Source organism: Phyllobates terribilis, unplaced genomic scaffold, assembly GCF_046119375.1.
Source record: "Phyllobates terribilis strain yellow unplaced genomic scaffold, ASM4611937v1 Scaffold_2__4_contigs__length_985480577, whole genome shotgun sequence".
NCBI classification, from domain to species: domain Eukaryota; kingdom Metazoa; phylum Chordata; class Amphibia; order Anura; family Dendrobatidae; genus Phyllobates; species Phyllobates terribilis.
In genome coordinates, this window is record NW_027362762.1 from 161,647,942 (window position 1) to 161,673,148 (window position 25,207).

Below are 25,207 nucleotides of genomic sequence, written 5' to 3' on the forward strand. Positions count from 1 at the left end.
ATGCCTCTTTTAATGCATCCCATTATTTTATTTGCCTTTGCAGCAGCTGCCTGACACTGGCCACTAAACGTGAGCTTGTCGTCCACCAATACACCCAGGTCTTTTTCAGTTACAGTTTTGCCCAGTGTTTTACAATTAAGCATATAATTATGCATTTTATTTCCTCTGCCCAAGTGCATTACCTTACATTTATCCCCATTAAAGCTCATTTGCCATTTATCAGCCCAAGCTTCTAGTTTACATACACATCGTGCAGAATTATTAGGCAAATGAGTATTTTGATCACTTTGATACTTTTTATACATATTGTCCTACTCCAAGCTGCATAGGCTTGAGAGCCAACTAACCAATTAAGTAAATCTGGTGATGTGCATCTCTGTAATGAGGTGGGGTGTTGACTAATGACATCAACACCCTATATAAGGTGTGCTTAATTGTTAGGCAATTTCCTTTCCTTTGGCAAAATGGGTCAGAAGAGAGATTTGACGGGCTCTGAAAAGTCCAAAATTGTGAGATGTCTTGCAGAGGGATGCAGCAGTCTTGAAATTTCCAAACTTTTGAAGCGTGATCACCGAACAATCAAGCGTTTCATGGCAAATAGCCAACAGGGTCGCAAGAAGTGTGTTGGCCAAAAAAGGCGCAAAATAACTGCCCATGAATTGAGGAAAATCAAGCGTGAAGCTGCCAAGATGCCATTCGCCACCAGTTTTGCCATATTTCAGAGCTGCAACGTTACTGGAGTATCAAAAAGCACAAGGTGTTTGATACTCAGGGACATGGCCAAGGTAAGGAAGGCTGAAAAACTACCACCTTTGAACAAGAAAAATAAGATAAAATGTCAAGAATGGGCCAAGAAATATCTTAAGACTGATTTTTCAAAGGTTTTATGGACTGATGAAATGAGAGTGATTCTTGATGGGCCAGATGGATGGGCCAGAGGCTGGATCTGTAAAGGGCAGAGAGCTCCACTTCGACTCAGACGCCAGCAAGGTGGAGGTGGGGTACTGTTTTGGGCTGGTATCATCAAAGATGAACTTGTGGGACCTTTTCGGGTTGAGGATGGAGTGAAGCTCAACTCCCAGACCTACTGCCAGTTTCTGGAAGACAACTTCTTCAAGCAGTGGTACAGGAAGAAGTTGGTATCGCTCAAGAAAAACATGATTTTCATGCAGGACAATGCTCCATCACATGCATCCAACTACTCCACAGCGTGGCTGGCCAGTAAAGGTCTAAAAGAAGAAAAAATAATGACATGGCCCCCTTGTTCACCTGATCTGAACCCCATAGAGAACCTGTGGTCCATCATAAAATTTGAGATCTACAGGGAGGGAAAACAGTACACCTCTCGGAACAGTGTCTGGGAGGCTGTGGTGGCTGCTGCTCGCAATGTTGATCGAAAACAGATCAAGCAACTGACAGAATCTATGGATGGAAGGCCGTTGAGTGTCATCATAAAGAAAGATGGCTATATTGATCACTAATTTTTTTTGTTTTTGCATGTCAGAAATGTTTATTTCTAAATTTTGTGCACTGATATTGGTTTACCTGGTGAAGAAAATAAACAAGTGAGATGGGATTATATTTGGTTTTTATTAAGTTGCCTAATAATTTGGCACAGTAATAGTTACCTGCACAAACAGATATCCTCCTAAGACAGCCAAATCGAAAAAAAAAACATTCCAACTTCCAAAAATATTAAGCTTGGTTATGAGTCTTTTCGGTTGATTGAGAACATAGTTGTTGATCAATAATAAAAATAATCCTCTAAAATACAACTTGCCTAATAATTCTGCACACAGTGTAGATCCTCCTGTAATATAAAATTGTCCTCCTCTGTATTGATTACCCTGCAGAGTTTAGTGTCATCTGCAAATATTGAAATATTACTCTGTATGCCTGTGGTGTGGCTGTTTCAAGATGCACAATAAGGAGGCACTTGAAGAAAAATGTACTGCATAGACCAGTCGCCAGAAGAAAGCCATTACTACTCAAATGCCAAAGTATCTCGCCTACAATATGCCAAACAGCACAGAGACAAGCCTCAAAACTTCTGGAACAAGGTAATTTGGAGTGATGAGACCAAAATTGAACTTTTTGGCCAGAACCATAAACGTTACATTTTGAGAGAGGTCAACAAGGCCTATGATGAAAGGAACACCATTCCTACAGTAAAGCACGGAGGTGGATCGCTGATGTTTTGGGGAAGTGTGAGTTACAAAGGCACAGGAAACTTGGTAAAAGTTGAAGGAAATATTAATGCAGCACGTTATCCGCAAATACTGTAGGCAAATTTGCACTCCTCAGCCCGGAAGCTGCTCATTGGACGTACTTGGACGTTCCAACATGACAACGATCCAAAACACACGGCCAAGTCGACCTGTCATTGGCTACAGCAGAACAAATTGAAGGTTCTGGAGTGGCCATCTCAGTCTCCTGACCTCAATATCATTGAGCCACTCTGGGGAGATCTCAAGCGCGCAGTTCATGCTAGACAGCCCAGAAATTTACAAGAACTGGAGGCTTTTTGCCAAGAAGAATGGGCAGCTTTACCATCTGAGAAATTAAAGAACCTCATCCACAACTACCACAAAAAACTTTAAGCTGTCATTGATGTTAGAGGGGGCATTACACGGTATTAAGAACTTTTGATCAGGGTCATTTGGATGTCTTAGATTTAAAAAGAGAAAACACAGTAGTTTGATAATAAATGGCTTCACCCAACCAATAACCATGAGTGGAGAAAACAGGTTTTTGTTATCATTCATTCACATTCTCTGAAACAAGGCCAAGAAAGGAATAATTCTGCTGGGGTATGTAAACTTTTGAGCACAACTGTACGTATGCCTGTACAGTCATGGCCAAAAGGCAATCATATTATGAGTACCAATAGGTTATATTGACAGTTAGAATGAGTTAATGCAGCAAGTCAATATTTGCAGTGTTGCCCCTTCTTCTTCAAGACCTCTGTAATTCTCCCTGGCATGCTCTCAATCAACTTTTGGACCAAATCCTGACTGATAGCAGTCCATTCTTGCATAATCAATGCTTGCATTTTGCCAGAATTTGTTGGTTTTTGTTTGTCCACCCGTCTCTTGATGATTGACCACAAGTTCTCAATGGGATTAAGATCTGGGGAGTCTCCAGGCCATGGACCCAAAATCTCTATGTTTTGTTCCATGAGCCATTTAGTTATCACCTTTGCTTTATGGCAAGGTGCTCCATCATGCTGGAAAAGGTATTGTTGGGCGCCAAACTGCTCTTGGACGGTTGGGAGAAGTTGCTCTTGGAGGACATTCTGGTACCATTCTTTATTCATGGCTGTGTTTTTAGGCAAGACTGTGAGTGAGCCCATTCCCTTGGCTGAGAAGCAACCCCACACATGAATGGTTTCAGGATGCTTTACAGTTGGCATGAGACAAGACTGGTGGTAGCGCTCACCTCTTCTTCTCCGAATAAGCTGTTTTCCAGATGTCCCAAACAATCGAAAAGGGGATTCATCAGAGAAAATGACTTTGCCCCAGTCCTCAGCAGTCCACTCCCTGTACCTTTTGCAGAATATCAGTCGGTCCCTGATGTTTTTTCTGGAGAGAAGTGGCTTCTTTGCTGCCCTCCTTGAAACCAGCCCTTGCTCAAAGAGTCTCCGCCTCACAGTGCGTGCAGAAGCACTCACACCAGCCTGCTGCCATTCCTGAGCAAGCTCGGCACTGCTGGTAGTCTTATCCCGCAGCTGAAACAGTTTTAAGATACAGTCCTGGCGCTTGCTGGTCTTTCTTGGGCACCCTGGAGCCTTTTTGACAACAATGGAAGCTCTCTCCTTGAAGTTCTTGATGATGCGATAGATTGTTGACAGAGGTGCAATCTTTGTAGCTGCGATACTCTTCCCTGTTAGGCCATTTTTGTGCAGTGCAATGATGGCTGCACGTGTTTCTTTAGAGATAACCATGGTTAACTGAAGAGAAACAATGATACCAAGAACCAGCCTCCTTTTAAAGTGTCCAGTGATGTCATTATTACTTAATCATGACTGATTGATTGCCAGCCCTGTCCTCATCAACACCCACACCTGTGTTAATGGATCAATCACTAAAACGATGTTAGCTGCTCCTTTTAAGGCAGGACTGCAATGATGTTGAAATGTGTTTTGGGGGTTAAAGTTCATTTTCTGGGCAAATATTGACTTTGCAAGTACAGTAATTGCTGTTAAGCTGATCACTCTTTGACATTCAGGAGTATATGCAAATTGCCATTACAAAAAATGAAGCAGTAAACTTTGGAAAAATTACTATTTGTCTCATTCTCAATACTTTTGGCCATGACTGTATGTGCACGTATCTGTATATCTGTTTGTGTATGGGCATGTCTGCGTATTGTATGTGTGGATATCTGTGTGCCATGTGCATGTGTGTGCATGGCTGTGTGTGTGCATGTCTGCGTGCTGTGTGTGCGTGCATGTCTGCATACTGTGTGTGTGTGTGTGCACTTATTTGCATATTTAAAGGATGAGGGGGGAGGGCGGGCCCTGTGTACTATACCTATATTTCTCCGCCGTATCTGTGCATCATGAATGTTGGTATGTATTAAAGGGGCCACTGAGACTCTTTAGCCCGGGGCCCACGAAAACCTGGAGCCGGCCTTGGTTGAAAGCAGTGATGGAGGAGGGAGCGTCATGTGACACTCCATCTTCCATCATTGCTCCTCTGCTTCTGACGCAGCGGCGTGATGACGCTCCACGCTCTGTCAGACAGTGGTGATGGCAGCTGCTGAGGTGATGACAGAGACGCCCTGCAGAGACTGAAGCAGCGGGGAACGAGGAGCGGTAAGTATGTATTTATTTATTTAATTTTTAAATCAGTGAGTGCTGATAATACGTTTTTACAGTTGCGGAAACGCATTAAAAACGCTTTGTAGAAGGGCAGCAATGTTCCCCAATTGAAATCCGCATGTGCTGTGCCCATGATGCGGATTTTTCCGCAGCGTAAACGCTGCGCTCAAAAATCCGCAGCATGTCAATTAATTTTGCGTAAACGCGGCGTTTTCGCCGCCATTGACTTGCATTAGAACGCGCCAATTCCGCAAGACTGCATCTGTACTTGGGTTATTGGCGCGTTCTAATGTGCGGATGGTACCCGGGTATAGAGGAGAGGAGAGTCTCATCCACACCCAGGTACCATTAAAAAAGCTGTAAAACAAGAATAAAATAAAAAATAAATGTATACTTACCTTCTGTCGGCCCGCGCACCGCTCCTGCTTGGTTCCCGGCACTTTGCAGTGAGTTGTAGGACCTGCGCTGACGTCAGAGTCATGTGACGGGTCACGTGACGCTGACGTCGGCAGGTCTTTCAATTCAAAGTTGCCGGCAGCCGGGAGAACGGAGTGAGCAGGACAGCGCGGGCCATCGGAGGTAAGTATATACACTCTCTCGGGTCACACTATATAAATCCATGCTGTTTGCATGGATTTATATAGTGTGACCTAGTTGTCAAGCACTTTCCAGGTGATGCTAAAATCGCCTGGAAAGCGCTGATCAATCCACATGCGGAAACGCATGTGAATCCGCATGTATTCCGCAGGAAAAACGCATGCACAATCTCCATGCGTTTTTTCTGCCAGGGAGATGCAGAAATGATGCAGAAATTTTCTGCTTCATTTCTGTATCGTGTGCACATACCCTAATACTGTGTGCAGGACCATGGCGAGTGTCTAATACTGTGTGGAGGACCATGGGGGAGTGCATTGTACTGCGTGGAGGACCATGGCGAGTGCCTTATACTGTGTGTAGTGTAAAGGTTTGTGTCGGGGGCATTATACTGTATGTAATAATAATAATCTTTATTTTTATATAGCGCTAACATATTCCGCAGCGCTTTACATACATTATCGTCGCTGTCCCCATCGGGGCTCACAATCTAGATTCCCTATCAGTATGTCTTTGGAGTGTGGGAGGAAACCGGAGAACCCGGAGGAAACCCACGCAAACATGGGGAGAACATACAAACTCCTTGCAGATGTTGTCCTTGGTGGGATTTGAACCCAGGACCCCAGCGCTGCAAGGCTGCAGTGCTAACCACTGCGCCACCGTACTGCCCTGCATGGAGAGCTGTGTGGGGGTCACAGTTGGGGGATCATACTGTATTGGGGTCACCATACTTTGGCCTGAGAGTTGAGGTGGGGTACAGTAGGGTCATTATACTGTGAATGAATGTGGAGGAATTCACCATGGGGGGATCATACTGACTGTGTTTGGGGGGGGGGCACTTTTGTTGGCATCATACTTTATGGGGGTAATGAAAGAGGAATCTAGAACTTCAGCAGGAAGAAAATTACTATGTAAAGGCTGGAAAGTTGTGAGATCTGCTCTTCTGTGACCCGACAATTATTTACATTTTTTTTGGGGGGCGGGGGGGGGGGCCCAATTAGAACTTCTGCTATGGGGCCCCATGATTCCTATGTACGCCCCTGGTACTTAGTCTTGGATATCTACTTTATGGATTCCCCACCCAGCGCCGCTGCCGAGTTGGAGTGACAGATGCTTCCGATCTATAATAGCTTTTCATTCTTATTTGCATATAAATTCACTCTCTGATTTCTCAGTAATGGAGGAACAGACTGGCCATGTAAAGGTGTTGCCGGAGTTGTCTTTGAGAGCGCTATATGCACATAATAGTTTGATGGGAGAAATCCTGCTGCTGATTCCCTTTCAAGGGAGTCTTTCACCAGATTTTAGCCACCTAATCTGAGATCAGCATGCTGTAGGGGCAGAGTCCCTGATTCCAGCGATTGTATCATTTGCTGGGCTGATTGTTTTTGTTTTGATAAACTCTTGCTGATAAAATAGTGATTTTATCTATAGAGGACTAGTAAACCTGCGACCAGGTAGTCCTCCATATTCCTGAGCTCTCTGTAACCATGACCCCACCAATGATTGGAAGCTTTCTGTGTACACTGTGCATAGGCAGAAAACTGCCAATCAGTGGTGTGAGCGGGGTAATACACAGCTCAGCATTCTGACCACTGCTAGATCTGCAGCAGAGAAAACAGTGATTTTATCAAAACTGCAGCAAGCAGCCCTGTAAGTTACACATCACTGGAATCAAGGTCTCTGTCCTAATATCATGCTTCTCTCAGGCGCGGTAACACCTAGTGACAGATTCAATTTAATCTTGTATATTCCTCAAATTATTCGTTCTGCGTTATAATGAAAAACCGTATTGCATGCTAATATTATAGAAGTATAAATATAATGATTAAAAAGTTGTTTTCCAATATTAATGAAAAGTGCTGTATCACTTTGATGGCTGCTGTGCTTGAACTTGTGCTAGGGTTATTTCAGCTGTCCCCAATATCACAGCTATGCCGCGTCTCACCAGTAGGAGGGGCTTTTCCAGCAGCTGCTGCTGTCTTCATAAAAAAATTCCTTCCCGACTCCATACGACAATCAGACTAGTTCCCTGGATCAACGCCCTATCAAGGAATCTAGTATTTATAACCTGTAATATTATACTTTTCAAGAAAGGCATCCATGCCCTTCTTAAATTTTAGTAGTGAATCACTCATTACAACATCATGCGGCAGAGAGTTCCATAGTCTCACTGCTCTTACAGTAAAGAATCCCCGTCTGTGATTATGATGAAACCTTCTTTCCTCCAGACGTGGAAGATGCCCCCTTGTCCCCATCTCAGGCCTCAGAGTAAAAAGATCAGTAGAAAGGTCTTTGTACTGTCCCCTCATATACTTGTACATAGTAATAAGATCACCCCTAAGCCTTCTTTTTTCCACAGTAAATAACCCCAAGTGTAATAACCTGTCTTGGTATTGCAGACCCCCCAGCCCTCTAATAACCTTGGTCGCTCTTCTCTGCACCCTCTCTAGTTCAGCTATGTCTTTCTTATACACCGGAGACCAGAACTGTACACAGTATTCTAAGTGTGGTCGCACTAATGACTTGTATAGAGGTAAAATTATGTTCTCCTCATGAGCATCTATGCCTCTTTTAATGCATCCCATTATTTTATTTTTCTTTGCAGCAGCTGCCTGACACTGGCCACTAAACGTGAGCTTGTCGTCCACCAATACACCCAGGTCTTTTTCAGTTACAGTTTTGCCCAGTGTTTTACAATTAAGCATATAATTATGCATTTTATTTCCTCTGCCCAAGTGCATTACCTTACATTTATCCCCATTAAAGCTCATTTGCCATTTATCAGCCCAAGCTTCTAGTTTACATACACATCGTGCAGAATTATTAGGCAAATGAGTATTTTGATCACTTTGATACTTTTTATACATATTGTCCTACTCCAAGCTGCATAGGCTTGAGAGCCAACTAACCAATTAAGTAAATCTGGTGATGTGCATCTCTGTAATGAGGTGGGGTGTTGACTAATGACATCAACACCCTATATAAGGTGTGCTTAATTGTTAGGCAATTTCCTTTCCTTTGGCAAAATGGGTCAGAAGAGAGATTTGACGGGCTCTGAAAAGTCCAAAATTGTGAGATGTCTTGCAGAGGGATGCAGCAGTCTTGAAATTTCCAAACTTTTGAAGCGTGATCACCGAACAATCAAGCGTTTCATGGCAAATAGCCAACAGGGTCGCAAGAAGTGTGTTGGCCAAAAAAGGCGCAAAATAACTGCCCATGAATTGAGGAAAATCAAGCGTGAAGCTGCCAAGATGCCATTCGCCACCAGTTTTGCCATATTTCAGAGCTGCAACGTTACTGGAGTATCAAAAAGCACAAGGTGTTTGATACTCAGGGACATGGCCAAGGTAAGGAAGGCTGAAAAACTACCACCTTTGAACAAGAAAAATAAGATAAAATGTCAAGAATGGGCCAAGAAATATCTTAAGACTGATTTTTCAAAGGTTTTATGGACTGATGAAATGAGAGTGATTCTTGATGGGCCAGATGGATTGGCCAGAGGCTGGATCTGTAAAGGGCAGAGAGCTCCACTTCGACTCAGACGCCAGCAAGGTGGAGGTGGGGTACTGTTTTGGGCTGGTATCATCAAAGATGAACTTGTGGGACCTTTTCGGGTTGAGGATGGAGTGAAGCTCAACTCCCAGACCTACTGCCAGTTTCTGGAAGACAACTTCTTCAAGCAGTGGTACAGGAAGAAGTTGGTATCGCTCAAGAAAAACATGATTTTCATGCAGGAGAATGCTCCATCACATGCATCCAACTACTCCACAGCGTGGCTGGCCAGTAAAGGTCTAAAAGAAGAAAAAATAATGACATGGCCCCCTTGTTCACCTGATCTGAACCCCATAGAGAACCTGTGGTCCATCATAAAATTTGAGATCTACAGGGAGGGAAAACAGTACACCTCTCGGAACAGTGTCTGGGAGGCTGTGGTGGCTGCTGCTCGCAATGTTGATCGAAAACAGATCAAGCAACTGACAGAATCTATGGATGGAAGGCCGTTGAGTGTCATCATAAAGAAAGATGGCTATATTGATCACTAATTTTTTTTGTTTTTGCATGTCAGAAATGTTTATTTCTAAATTTTGTGCACTGATATTGGTTTACCTGGTGAAGAAAATAAACAAGTGAGATGGGATTATATTTGGTTTTTATTAAGTTGCCTAATAATTTGGCACAGTAATAGTTACCTGCACAAACAGATATCCTCCTAAGACAGCCAAATCGAAAAAAAAACCATTCCAACTTCCAAAAATATTAAGCTTGGTTATGAGTCTTTTCGGTTGATTGAGAACATAGTTGTTGATCAATAATAAAAATAATCCTCTAAAATACAACTTGCCTAATAATTCTGCACACAGTGTAGATCCTCCTGTAATATAAAATTGTCCTCCTCTGTATTGATTACCCTGCAGAGTTTAGTGTCATCTGCAAATATTGAAATATTACTCTGTATGCCTGTGGTGTGGCTGTTTCAAGATGCACAATAAGGAGGCACTTGAAGAAAAATGTACTGCATAGACCAGTCGCCAGAAGAAAGCCATTACTACTCAAATGCCAAAGTATCTCGCCTACAATATGCCAAACAGCACAGAGACAAGCCTCAAAACTTCTGGAACAAGGTAATTTGGAGTGATGAGACCAAAATTGAACTTTTTGGCCAGAACCATAAACGTTACATTTTGAGAGAGGTCAACAAGGCCTATGATGAAAGGAACACCATTCCTACAGTAAAGCACGGAGGTGGATCGCTGATGTTTTGGGGAAGTGTGAGTTACAAAGGCACAGGAAACTTGGTAAAAGTTGAAGGAAATATTAATGCAGCACGTTATCCGCAAATACTGTAGGCAAATTTGCACTCCTCAGCCCGGAAGCTGCTCATTGGACGTACTTGGACGTTCCAACATGACAACGATCCAAAACACACGGCCAAGTCGACCTGTCATTGGCTACAGCAGAACAAATTGAAGGTTCTGGAGTGGCCATCTCAGTCTCCTGACCTCAATATCATTGAGCCACTCTGGGGAGATCTCAAGCGCGCAGTTCATGCTAGACAGCCCAGAAATTTACAAGAACTGGAGGCTTTTTGCCAAGAAGAATGGGCAGCTTTACCATCTGAGAAATTAAAGAACCTCATCCACAACTACCACAAAAAACTTTAAGCTGTCATTGATGTTAGAGGGGGCATTACACGGTATTAAGAACTTTTGATCAGGGTCATTTGGATGTCTTAGATTTAAAAAGAGAAAACACAGTAGTTTGATAATAAATGGCTTCACCCAACCAATAACCATGAGTGGAGAAAACAGGTTTTTGTTATCATTCATTCACATTCTCTGAAACAAGGCCAAGAAAGGAATAATTCTGCTGGGGTATGTAAACTTTTGAGCACAACTGTACGTATGCCTGTACAGTCATGGCCAAAAGGCAATCATATTATGAGTACCAATAGGTTATATTGACAGTTAGAATGAGTTAATGCAGCAAGTCAATATTTGCAGTGTTGCCCCTTCTTCTTCAAGACCTCTGTAATTCTCCCTGGCATGCTCTCAATCAACTTTTGGACCAAATCCTGACTGATAGCAGTCCATTCTTGCATAATCAATGCTTGCATTTTGCCAGAATTTGTTGGTTTTTGTTTGTCCACCCGTCTCTTGATGATTGACCACAAGTTCTCAATGGGATTAAGATCTGGGGAGTCTCCAGGCCATGGACCCAAAATCTCTATGTTTTGTTCCATGAGCCATTTAGTTATCACCTTTGCTTTATGGCAAGGTGCTCCATCATGCTGGAAAAGGTATTGTTGGGCGCCAAACTGCTCTTGGACGGTTGGGAGAAGTTGCTCTTGGAGGACATTTTGGTACCATTCTTTATTCATGGCTGTGTTTTTAGGCAAGACTGTGAGTGAGCCCATTCCCTTGGCTGAGAAGCAACCCCACACATGAATGGTTTCAGGATGCTTTACAGTTGGCATGAGACAAGACTGGTGGTAGCGCTCACCTCTTCTTCTCCGAATAAGCTGTTTTCCAGATGTCCCAAACAATCGAAAAGGGGATTCATCAGAGAAAATGACTTTGCCCCAGTCCTCAGCAGTCCACTCCCTGTACCTTTTGCAGAATATCAGTCGGTCCCTGATGTTTTTTCTGGAGAGAAGTGGCTTCTTTGCTGCCCTCCTTGAAACCAGCCCTTGCTCAAAGAGTCTCCGCCTCACAGTGCGTGCAGAAGCACTCACACCAGCCTGCTGCCATTCCTGAGCAAGCTCGGCACTGCTGGTAGTCTTATCCCGCAGCTGAAACAGTTTTAAGATACAGTCCTGGCGCTTGCTGGTCTTTCTTGGGCACCCTGGAGCCTTTTTGACAACAATGGAAGCTCTCTCCTTGAAGTTCTTGATGATGCGATAGATTGTTGACAGAGGTGCAATCTTTGTAGCTGCGATACTCTTCCCTGTTAGGCCATTTTTGTGCAGTGCAATGATGGCTGCACGTGTTTCTTTAGAGATAACCATGGTTAACTGAAGAGAAACAATGATACCAAGAACCAGCCTCCTTTTAAAGTGTCCAGTGATGTCATTATTACTTAATCATGACTGATTGATTGCCAGCCCTGTCCTCATCAACACCCACACCTGTGTTAATGGATCAATCACTAAAACGATGTTAGCTGCTCCTTTTAAGGCAGGACTGCAATGATGTTGAAATGTGTTTTGGGGGTTAAAGTTCATTTTCTGGGCAAATATTGACTTTGCAAGTACAGTAATTGCTGTTAAGCTGATCACTCTTTGACATTCAGGAGTATATGCAAATTGCCATTACAAAAAATGAAGCAGTAAACTTTGGAAAAATTACTATTTGTCTCATTCTCAATACTTTTGGCCATGACTGTATGTGCACGTATCTGTATATCTGTTTGTGTATGGGCATGTCTGCGTATTGTATGTGTGGATATCTGTGTGCCATGTGCATGTGTGTGCATGGCTGTGTGTGTGCATGTCTGCGTGCTGTGTGTGCGTGCATGTCTGCATACTGTGTGTGTGTGTGTGCGCTTATTTGCATATTTAAAGGATGAGGGGGGAGGGCGGGCCCTGTGTACTATACCTATATTTCTCCGCCGTATCTGTGCATCATGAATGTTGGTATGTATTAAAGGGGCCACTGAGACTCTTTAGCCCGGGGCCCACGAAAACCTGGAGCCGGCCTTGGTTGAAAGCAGTGATGGAGGAGGGAGCGTCATGTGACACTCCATCTTCCATCATTGCTCCTCTGCTTCTGACGCAGCGGCGTGATGACGCTCCACGCTCTGTCAGACAGTGGTGATGGCAGCTGCTGAGGTGATGACAGAGACGCCCTGCAGAGACTGAAGCAGCGGGGAACGAGGAGCGGTAAGTATGTATTTATTTATTTAATTTTTAAATCAGTGAGTGCTGATAATACGTTTTTACAGTTGCGGAAACGCATTAAAAACGCTTTGTAGAAGGGCAGCAATGTTCCCCAATTGAAATCCGCATGTGCTGTGCCCATGATGCGGATTTTTCCGCAGCGTAAACGCTGCGCTCAAAAATCCGCAGCATGTCAATTAATTTTGCGTAAACGCGGCGTTTTCGCCGCCATTGACTTGCATTAGAACGCGCCAATTCCGCAAGACTGCATCTGTACTTGGGTTATTGGCGCGTTCTAATGTGCGGATGGTACCCGGGTATAGAGGAGAGGAGAGTCTCATCCACACCCAGGTACCATTAAAAAAGCTGTAAAACAAGAATAAAATAAAAAATAAATGTATACTTACCTTCTGTCGGCCCGCGCACCGCTCCTGCTTGGTTCCCGGCACTTTGCAGTGAGTTGTAGGACCTGCGCTGACGTCAGAGTCATGTGACGGGTCACGTGACGCTGACGTCGGCAGGTCTTTCAATTCAAAGTTGCCGGCAGCCGGGAGAACGGAGTGAGCAGGACAGCGCGGGCCATCGGAGGTAAGTATATACACTCTCTCGGGTCACACTATATAAATCCATGCTGTTTGCATGGATTTATATAGTGTGACCTAGTTGTCAAGCACTTTCCAGGTGATGCTAAAATCGCCTGGAAAGCGCTGATCAATCCACATGCGGAAACGCATGTGAATCCGCATGTATTCCGCAGGAAAAACGCATGCACAATCTCCATGCGTTTTTTCTGCCAGGGAGATGCAGAAATGATGCAGAAATTTTCTGCTTCATTTCTGTATCGTGTGCACATACCCTAATACTGTGTGCAGGACCATGGCGAGTGTCTAATACTGTGTGGAGGACCATGGGGGAGTGCATTGTACTGCGTGGAGGACCATGGCGAGTGCCTTATACTGTGTGTAGTGTAAAGGTTTGTGTCGGGGGCATTATACTGTATGTAATAATAATAATCTTTATTTTTATATAGCGCTAACATATTCCGCAGCGCTTTACATACATTATCGTCGCTGTCCCCATCGGGGCTCACAATCTAGATTCCCTATCAGTATGTCTTTGGAGTGTGGGAGGAAACCGGAGAACCCGGAGGAAACCCACGCAAACATGGGGAGAACATACAAACTCCTTGCAGATGTTGTCCTTGGTGGGATTTGAACCCAGGACCCCAGCGCTGCAAGGCTGCAGTGCTAACCACTGCGCCACCGTACTGCCCTGCATGGAGAGCTGTGTGGGGGTCACAGTTGGGGGATCATACTGTATTGGGGTCACCATACTTTGGCCTGAGAGTTGAGGTGGGGTACAGTAGGGTCATTATACTGTGAATGAATGTGGAGGAATTCACCATGGGGGGATCATACTGACTGTGTTTGGGGGGGGGGCACTTTTGTTGGCATCATACTTTATGGGGGTAATGAAAGAGGAATCTAGAACTTCAGCAGGAAGAAAATTACTATGTAAAGGCTGGAAAGTTGTGAGATCTGCTCTTCTGTGACCCGACAATTATTTACATTTTTTTTGGGGGGCGGGGGGGGGGGGCCCAATTAGAACTTCTGCTATGGGGCCCCATGATTCCTATGTACGCCCCTGGTACTTAGTCTTGGATATCTACTTTATGGATTCCCCACCCAGCGCCGCTGCCGAGTTGGAGTGACAGATGCTTCCGATCTATAATAGCTTTTCATTCTTATTTGCATATAAATTCACTCTCTGATTTCTCAGTAATGGAGGAACAGACTGGCCATGTAAAGGTGTTGCCGGAGTTGTCTTTGAGAGCGCTATATGCACATAATAGTTTGATGGGAGAAATCCTGCTGCTGATTCCCTTTCAAGGGAGTCTTTCACCAGATTTTAGCCACCTAATCTGAGATCAGCATGCTGTAGGGGCAGAGTCCCTGATTCCAGCGATTGTATCATTTGCTGGGCTGATTGTTTTTGTTTTGATAAACTCTTGCTGATAAAATAGTGATTTTATCTATAGAGGACTAGTAAACCTGCGACCAGGTAGTCCTCCATATTCCTGAGCTCTCTGTAACCATGACCCCACCAATGATTGGAAGCTTTCTGTGTACACTGTGCATAGGCAGAAAACTGCCAATCAGTGGTGTGAGCGGGGTAATACACAGCTCAGCATTCTGACCACTGCTAGATCTGCAGCAGAGAAAACAGTGATTTTATCAAAACTGCAGCAAGCAGCCCTGTAAGTTACACATCACTGGAATCAAGGTCTCTGTCCTAATATCATGCTTCTCTCAGGCGCGGTAACACCTAGTGACAGATTCAATTTAATCTTGTATATTCCTCAAATTATTCGTTCTGCGTTATAATGAAAAACCGTATTGCATGCTAATATTATAGAAGTATAAATATAATGATTAAAAAGTTGTTTTCCAATATTAATGAAAAGTGCTGTATCACTTTGATGGCTGCTGTGCTTGAACTTGTGCTAGGGTTATTTCAGCTGTCCCCAATATCACAGCTATGCCGCGTCTCACCAGTAGGAGGGGCTTTTCCAGCAGCTGCTGCTGGCTTCATAACTTCTGCTATAAATATCAATGAGCCAATGACTGCAGCCACGGGCTATGTGTGCTGCCATTGAACTTGATAGGGTTATACTCAAACTCTTTATTTCGGTGACGGTCTCACTAGGTATCTACCTCTTCTTCACCTTTTTTCAGTTCACCAAAAGAAAGAAGAATTTTCCTGGTGAGTAATTCACCTGTGTGTAATGCCGGCATGCCCTTTGGTAATGTGGTGACTTTTCTAAGGTGTTGCATGTGTGTGGATGACACTTTACACTTATTACGTAACGTTCTGTTATCGAGCATCTTGGGCTCTGTTCCCATTTCAGGTCCTATTTCCGTTTCTATGATCGACTTGGGGAGCATAAATATCGAAATAAAACTTTCAGCTACAGAATTTATTTGAATTGTTTTTTCTTTCTCTAAATTGTGATTTCTTTGTGTTCGTTCCATCTACTGTTATTTGGACAGACCTAAATTGTAGCCTAAAAAAAGACCCTATAAGGAATAAGTGCAAGGCACAATAGGATAAAGATAAAAATACATTTTATTGAAAATTTAATCAAAAGGTGTAAGACACAAGATAATCAAAGCTGATGAGCATAAGAAGAATTGAAAAAACATGATGCAAAATTTGAGTACATAATAAATCTAGGCTTAATACCATATAGTAAGTAATTAGATAGTAAAAAGAGAGGGATAAGTACAGTGGTACAGTAAGATATACAAAGTGTAATCCCAATATTACAGACGGATACCAGTGTACATAGAGTAACAAAGTATAATTGTGAAAAGAGCTCAGTATATTAGGGTAAGGAATCATGGGGTAGAAAAAAAGAGAAGTCCCATAAATAGTAGATGTAAGCACGCTCAGTGGCATAAGAGAGTCTCACCGGTCAATGAAAGAATCGCACCCGACGCACGTTTCACACCTAGCTTCGTCAAGGGACATTAAAGTCTGTTTAAAACAGATCATCATCCATTATGTCATCTGGTAAATGTGTCCATTTTTTACACTGTGCAGCCCCCCAAAAATATATCTGTTTTCGGATTCATCCATTTTTTATAAATCCATCAAATGGATCCGTTTTGGTATTTGTCTGCATTTGTTATTTTACATCTCCGTTTTTTTTCTATACCGGATCTGATAAAAATGGATATCAAACAGACAAGTGAGCATAGCCTTAGAAAGACATAATAAGACATGTATAATAAGACATTTTTGCTATTTGCTTTACATTTATCTTAATCCTTAGTGTTGAGCGACCGTGCTCTGATAACGTGCTAGAGCATGCTCGGGTGTTATCCCAATATCTTCGGCGTGCTCTGCTAATATGTATGTCTCCCTGCGGCTGCATGTTTTGCGGCGGGAGACAGACACAACACATGCGAGGATTGCCTAACAAACGGGTTACTGATCACACGACAGACGAGCAAAGCGATCATCATTCTCAGCAGCGGTTCATCCTCTGTAAGGCTAGGGTCACACGACTGTATAAAAAGTCAGAGTTTCATCCAGAAAAGTGGGACAATTTTATTCTCACTTGTCATCCATGTGCAACCCGTTTTTTAGAGCAGCAGCTATTAACCATTTACAAGACATTTACAGTTTTCTATGTTACAGAACTGCAATTTATCTGTAAAAATCGGATGCTATACTGTTTCTCCGTATGACATCCGATTATTTTTCCGCCCCTATAGACTTGAATGGGTGAGTGTCATCCAATTTTCGGAGTAAAATATTACCTAACTAGATGGTGGCCCGATTCTAACGTATCGGGTATTCTAGAATATGTATGCGGCCGACCGGGGCAATGAGCAGAGCAGTGTTTAAATTTGGCGCCAATATTGCTGATTGGTCGCGGCCGCGACCAATCAGCAAACCCTGTTAGTCAGGACCGGAGAACGTGTTTAAATTTGGCGCCAAAATCGCTGATTGGTCGCGGCTGGCGGTCGCGACCAATCAGCAAAGCGGTGTTTAAATCAGCGAATCGTATTAATGAGGACCGGGGACTGGCGCTGCCTGTGCGGGTACTTCCGCTGCGAGCAGCCGGGAGATGACCAGCTGCTTGCAGCAGAAGTATCCCGACCGGTGGCGCCGCTCCCCAGTCCTCCCTTCACACTTGCCGTCGGGAGATCAGCGGCCCTAGCCGCTGATCTCCTGGCGGTAGCCGCATGGAGGTCAGCGGCGCCGCCGGTCAGGGTACTTCTGCTGCGAGCAGCCGGGAGATGACCGGCTAGCGCCGGTTATCTCCCGGCAGCATCGCCGCTGACCTCCGTGCGGCAGAGGAGCCGCTAACGGCCGCCATCTTTTTCTGAAATCCCGCGTCGCTGATTGGCCGCGGCCGGACCAATCAGCAACGCGGGATTTCCTGGACAGAAGGACAGACAGACGGGATAAGACTATTATATATATTAGATACTCTTGTACCAGTGAGTTACACATAATACAGGTGCATCTTACTAAATTAGAATATCATCAAAAAGTTAATTTATTTCAGTTCTTCAATACATAATCATCAACATTAACAAAAATAAACACTTGAGATAGATCACTCTGTTTGTAATGACTCTATATAATATATGAGCTTCACTTTTTGTATTGAAGAACTGAAATAAATAAATATTTTGATGATATTCTAATTGTGAGATGCACCTGTATGTCGTGTATATGCGATCCTTCTTTCTCAGTACAGCAAGCACCGAGGACCATGGTGCCGCTTCTAAACTACTAGTCTGATATAATAATGTCTATTTTCTTGCAAATCACATCCCGTTATTTCAATCTTCTTTTCTGACTTTTTTTTTTTCACTGCAATTTTACTAGTCGATTGATGTGCGAATTGCTGTTTTTTATTATTATTTTCATTGTGCTTTTTGCATTTTTTTTTATTGTAGCATATTCTTAATTTTATCAGATTTTCCCTTTTGGGAGAGGTCACAATATAAATAAATAGTTTATGTTAAATTAAATACCATTCAAACATGAATACTTGCTGTGTTGTATATGTAATTATCGTCAGAAGTTTGTTCTAGAACTGTGTTTGGCTTTATAAAAGTGAAAAATATTCAAATATTTTCAATGTGTTTTTTTTGCTCCATTGTGTGTTCATACTCTATAACTGCGCTGCCATTAAAACTACCGGACTGCTCCCGATGTGTGACATAGCCTAATGCATGTGCACTACTTACAGTAATATATTTAGTATTCATTAAAGTACTGGCATGATCTTATATAGCGAGGTCTTATATGAGCAAAATGCATGTGGATCTTATCTTGGGATACGTGCACACGTCTTTTTTAGGAGGATGCGCTCTGTCACCCGCCTGACATAAATGCTCCAAGAATGAACATATGCACTGCAATGTAAAAACGACTTGCTGTTCATATGTTTAGACCTTTAACCCTTTTTGTGACATATTGTACATCATGACAATGGTAAAATTTATTTGATATGACTTAAGTTTGGACACACCTTCTCATTTAAAGATTTTTCTGTATCTTCATGACTATGAAAATTGTACATTCACACTGAAGGCATCAAAACTATGAATTAACACATGTGGAATTATATACTTAACAAAAAAGTGTGAAACAACTGAAAATATGTCTTGTATTCTAGGTTCTTCAAAGTAGCCACCTTTTGCTTTGATGACTGCTTTGCACACTCTTGGCATTCTCTTGATGAGCTTCAAGAGGTAGTCACCGGAAATGGTCTTCCAACAATCTTGAAGGAGTTCCCAGAGATGCTTAGCACTTGTTGGCCCTTTTGCCTTCACTCTGCGGTCCAGCTCACCCCAAACCATCTCGATTGGGTTCAGGTCTGGTGACTGTGGAGGTCAGGTCATCTGAAGTTAACTCCCTCTGCAATGCCCTGCGATGTCGCTGCCACTATTGACAGCGACATCACAGGGGTTAAACGCCCGATTATGGGCGTTGCTGCAGGGTGTCAACTCTCACATAGAGCTGACACTCGCACTCGATCATGCCGGCGCTCAGCGTGAGCCCGCGTGATCGCAGCGCTGTATCTATATATGGTGCATGTCGGGAAAGGGTTAAGCTTTTAACTACTTTAGGTTTCTAAAGATGCAAAATGGTTAAAGAAAGTGAGCTGACCATTCTTCAGGCGGCTTCCGGAAGCCATGCACTAGTTAGTAAAAAACATCGGAGGCAAGTATGATGCAAAAAAAGTTCATAAAATAACCAAAAAGAAGCTTTATGGATAAAAATGTTGATGATTTCTGAAGCCTCTTCCTTGTGAAAAACTCTGTGGGTGCTGGCGACAAAAATATGTTGTGAGCACGTATCTTTAGGCCACGTTCACACGTTGAGTATTTGGTATTTATTTGTAAGCCAAAACCAGGAGTGGGTGATAAATACAGAAGTGGTGACGTGTTTCTATTATACTTTTCCTCTGATTGTTCCACTCCTGGTTTTGGCTTACAAATACTGAGGTAAAAAACTCACCAAATACTGAATGTGTGAACGTGGCCTTACTGTTATTCCATTATACCATAGTGACATGGATTTATGTCACATGATAATTAGAAAATGGAGAAAGTTCCAAATCCCTGGCACTACTGCTTGCAATCCACTGACCAGATGCTTCATCCACGACTTTATGTCTCCGGTGAGGTCATCTAGAGTACAACAAAGTTGTGCTCAGTTTCTATGTAGCCCACTCCATAAATCATCCAAAGAAGAAAAAGAACAGCAGCCCTCACCAAATAGTGTTATCTTACTAGTCCTTATCTATTATTATTATTTATTATTATAGTGACATTTATTCCATGGCGCTTTACATGTGAAAGGGATATACATACACAAACAATTACAGTAAATTTTGAACAATACAAGTCGGCGACTGGTACAGGAGGAGCGAGGACACTGCCCGCGAGGGCTCTCAATATACAGGGGATGGGTGAGCATACAGTAGGTGAAGGTAGAGCTGGTCGTGCAGTGGTATGGTGGAGCGAGGGTTACTGCAGGTTGTACACTTGTCGGAAGAGGTGAGTCTTCAGGCTCCTTTTGAAGGTTTCCACAGTAGTCGAGAGTCTGATGTGCTGGGGTACAGAGTTCCAGAGTAGGGGGGATGCACCGGAGAAATCTTGTATACGATTGTGGGAAGAGGAGATAAGAGGGGAGTAGAGAAGGAGATCTTGTGAGGATTGGAGGTTGTGAGGAGACAGGTTGTGGATGGCTTTGTATGCCATGGTTAGGGTTCTGAACCGGAGTCTCTGGGCAATGGGGAGCCAATGAAGGGATTGACAGAGAGGAGAGGCCGGAGAATAGCGGGGGGACAGGTGGATTAGTCGGGCAGCAGAGTTTAGGATAGATTGGAGGCGTGCGAGAGTGTTAGAAGGGCGACCACAGAGCAGAAGGTTGCAGTAGTCGAGGCGAGAGATGATGAGGGCGTGTACTAATGTTTTTGCAGATTTGTGGTTGAGGAATGTGCGAATCCGGGAGATATTTTTGAGTTGGAGTCGGCAGGAAGTGGAAAGGGCTTGGATATGTGGTTTGAAGGAGAGATCAGAGTCGAGGGTTACCCTGAGGCCGCGAGCTTGCGGGACTGGGGAGAGTGGGCAGCCATTGACTTTGATGGATAGGTCAGTTGGGGGGGTTGAGTGAGACGGTGGAAAGATGATGAATTCAGTTTTATCCGTGTTAAGTTTTAGAAATCTGTCACAGAAGGATGAAATGGCAGACAGACATTGTGGGATTCTGGTTAGTAGGGTGGAGATATCGGGTCCAGAGAGGTAGATCTGTGTGTCATCAGCATAGAGGTGATACTGAAAACCATGGGACTCTGAACTCTCCCAGGCCGAAAGTGTAGATGGAGAAGAGCACGGATCCTAGAACTGAGCCTCGGGGGACACCGACAGATAGAGGGCGAGATGAGGAGGTGGTGTGTGAGTGGGAGACCCTGAATGTCCAGTCTGTTAGGTATGTGGAGATCCAAGATAGGGCCAGATCTGTGATGCCGAGAGATGAGAGAGTCTGTAGTAAGAGGGAATGGTCCACTATGTCAAAGGCAGATGACAGGTCCAGGAGGAGGAGGACAGAGTAGTGCCGCTTGGATTTGGCAGTTAGTAGGTCGTTGGTGACTTTAGTCAGGGCAGTTTCAGTAGAATGGTGCGGTCGGAAGCCAGATTGTAACCGGTCAAAGAGGGAGCGGGAAGAGAGGTGTAAGGACAGTTCAGAATGGTCATGTTGTTCCAGTAGTTTTGAGGCGTAAGGGAGAAGTGATATGGGGCTATAGCTAGACAGAGAGGATGGGTTAAGGGATGGCTTTTTGAGGATGGGTGTGATCGAGGCAAGTTTGAAGCATGAGGGGAAGACACCAGTTGTTAGTAACAGGTTGAAAAGGTGGGTTAGGGTTGAGTTGAAGACTGTGGTGAGGTGGGACAGGATTGGGTTAAGTTCGCAGGTGGTGAGGTGTGATTTGGAGATTAAAGAGGAAAGTTGATCATCCCTAATGGTGGAGAAGCTGATTTTGGAAGAGGAGGGTTGAGTAGATATGAGGAGGGGCTGTGGGGACTTTAGGCAAAAGCTTTGTCTGATGGTGTCAATCTTCTGCTTGAAGAATGAGGCAAAGTCTTCGGCTGAATTGAGAGGAGAGAGAGGAGGCGCTGGGGGACGAAGGAGAGAATTGAAAGTGTTGAATAGCTGTTTATGGTTGTGAGACAGGGAGGATATGAGAGATGAGAAGTATGTTTGTTTTGTAGTGAGGGACTGTTTGAATGCGATGAAATGCTCGTTGGAGTGGGACCTTTTCCATTTCCGCTCAGCAACCCCGGAGGCCCTTCGCAGTTCTTTAATTAGGTTAGTGTGCCAGGGTTGCCTGTTGAGTGGGCGAGCTGTGGTATGTGTGAGGGGGGAGACCGAATTGAGAGCTGCAGCTGTTGTGGTGTTATATAAAGTGGCAGCAGCATCTGTATCGTATAATGAACTTATGCCAGCGAGAAGGAGAAGGGATTCAGAGAGTGAGTGTAGGTCAAGGTGTTTGAGATTTCTACGAGGGTCTGCAAGTTTGTGGAGTGGGGATTGTGGACATGGAGAGGAGAGGGAAGAGAATGTGAGTAGGTTGTGGTCAGAAAAAGGGAGAGGTGAGCTAGAGAGGTTAGATAGGGAACAGAGGCAGGTGAAGATGAGGTCCAGTGTGTGGCCATCTTTGTGAGTGGGGGCAGAAGACCATTGCGCAAGGCTGAAGGAGGAAGTGAGCGATAGAAGCTTGGAGACAGATGAGTGGGAAGTGTCAGTGGGGATGTTGAAGTCACCCATGATGATAGTGGGGATGTCAGTGGAAAGAAAATGAAGCAGCCAGGTGGTGAAGTGGTCAAAAAAGGCGATGGCTAGTCCTGGGGGGCGGTAAATGACGGCCAGTTGGAGGTTGAAGGGGGGTAGATGCGCACACAGTGTGCCTCGAAAGAGGGGAGAGTAATGGAGGGTGGCAGTGGGATATGGGTGAAGGAGCAGTTATCTGACAGGAGAAAACCTACTCCCCCACTATGCTTGCCATTGGAGCGGGGTGTGTGAGAAAGATAGAATCCACCGTACGAAAGTGCAACTAGGGAGGCCGTGTCAGACGGGGTGAGCCAGGTTTCGGTGATGCTGAGGAAGGAGAGTTTGTTAGTAATGAAAAGATCATGGATGTAGGAAAATTTGTTGCACATGGAGTGAGGGTTCCATAGAGCTCCTGTTAGCAGGCATAGTTGAGGCATATATTACTAGCGAGGGAGGGGGCTCACACCCAAACTGATGCCACAGCCATTTATTGCCTCGTACTTAAACGGGTCCTGTCGCCTCATTCATGCTGCCAAAACCGCAGGCAGTGATCAGATCCTGACAGCACAATTGCAGCCAACAATATTTTTCTCTGAAACGACCCACCTGCGCAGGCACACCACACTCTCAGGGAGCTGGTGACATACAAGTAAAGCCGGCGTTACATGACTTTGCACTGCTGGTCTCTGATTCAACTGCGCCAGCGCGAGACTTCAAGCATTGGATGGATGACATAGAGGCGTCATCCACTTCCATACAGAGAGAAGAGGCGGCGTTTAAAGGGACCTGGGCGGTGCTGTGCGTACTCTGGATTCACCCAGACCGGACCAAACAATTTACATACACTGTAAAATACTTTTTCAGTTATCCTTTTTCTCTTGTATGTTACCCAATTGACTTTATACCACTTTACGTAGAGATCTTTAGTCAATGATAAATAACTCTATAATTAACAACTTTACCTACCCAGTGTACCCAAAACTTTCGATTAAAAATGATATATTTAAAAAAAAACAAAAAAAAAAAACACTTTTTCAGAGGTATGCAGGGGCACCTATGAGGATATAAAGGGTTTGTAGGAACCCCATTTAAATTATTTTAATGGTCATGGGCATAGTTTATAAGCCAAAAAACTGTTGTCAGGTTCCCTTTAAGGATCTGGCAGTGGACCATAGCCATAGACCAGGCTAGTTCGGCTCTGCCCTTGGCTGACTTTTCCCAGCACTGGTAGAGGTGACTGACAGGTTTCTCGCTATAGGAGACATCTGTCAATCACCTTCAGTGGTGCTAGGAAAATCCTGTCGGTGAAAGAGCCAAACTAGTCTGGTCTCTGGCTATGCTCTATGGTGTGGGAAGCATGAATGAAGTGAGAGGTTCCCTTTAAGTATGAGAGGTGATAAATGGTTGTTGCATCAGTTTGAGGGCCAGCTCCCCCCCTGCAAGTTATACAGTATATGCCTCTAGATCAGGGGTCTCAAACTCGGCTGGGTATATGGGCCGCACATGGAAAAAATTTGAATTTGGGGGGCCGCATTCTTTGTTCAGTGTGACATTTTTAGTGATACCATTTTTTTTGTATACACCTTTTGAACATTTTTGCCATGTTTATTTTTTTATGGCTTGGGTCGTTATGGATGTGGTGATAATAAACGTGCACTTTTTTGTGTTTACTTTAGTTTACATATAAAACAGCATTTTTAGTGCCCAATATTTTTTCATGCTTTATTTTATTTTTTATTTTTTTTACAATTTTATTTCCCCCAAATGGCCACATACAGTAATATTGTCTTACAATTAGCATCATATAGTAATAATGGAAAACATCTTGTAGTAATGTTCCCCATCCAAGTCCCCATCTTGTACTAATGTGCCCCATCCAGGTCCCCATCCCGGTCCCCATGTTGTGGCTCTGTGCCCCATCCCGGTCCCCATGTTGTGGCTCTGTGCCCCATCCCGGTCCCCATGTTGTGGCTCTGTGCCCCATCCCGGTCCCCATGTTGTGGCTCTGTGCCCCATCCCGGTCCCCATGTTGTGGCTCTGTGCCCCATCCAGGTCCCCATGTTGTGGCTCTGTGCCCCATCCAGGTCCCCATCTTGGGGCTATGTGCCCCATCCAGGTCCCCATCTTGGGGCTATGTGCCCCATCCAGGTCCCCTCTTGGGGCTATGTGCCCCATCCAGGTCCCCATCTTGTGGCTATGTGCCCCATCCCGGTCCCCATCCTGTGGCTCTGTGCCCCATCCAGGTCCCCATCCTGTGGCTCTGTGCCCCATCCAGGTCCCCATCTTGGGGCTATGTGCCCCATCCAGGTCCCCATCTTGGGGCTATGTGCCCCATCCAGGTCCCCATCTTGTGGCAATGTTCCCCATCCAGGTCCCCTCTTGTGGCTATGTGCCCCATCCAGGTCCCCATCTTGTGGCAATGTTCCCCATCCAGGTCCCCTCTTGTGGCTATGTGCCCCATCCAGGTCCCCATCTTGTGGCTATGTGCCCCATCCAGGTCCCCATCCTGTGGCTATGTGCCCCATCCAGGTCCCCATCTTGTGGCTATG

General features: G+C 44.4%; 1 protein-coding gene across 2 annotated transcripts in view; it reads left to right on the forward strand.

The window, feature by feature from the left end:
- PFKM (phosphofructokinase, muscle) overlaps window positions 1-25,207 on the forward strand; it is an 88,297-nt gene that overhangs the window by 17,676 nt on the left and 45,414 nt on the right. The window contains exon 1 of one of the 2 annotated variants that reach the window (XM_073663201.1): window positions 15,405-15,557. The exons of the other annotated variant lie outside the window; for it this stretch is intronic. Within the exon in view, the coding sequence (XP_073519302.1) occupies window positions 15,434-15,557 (124 nt within the window). The 5' untranslated portion in view covers window positions 15,405-15,433. Of the gene's footprint in view, window positions 1-15,404; window positions 15,558-25,207 lie in introns of those variants that run through there. 2 annotated transcript variants of the gene reach the window in all.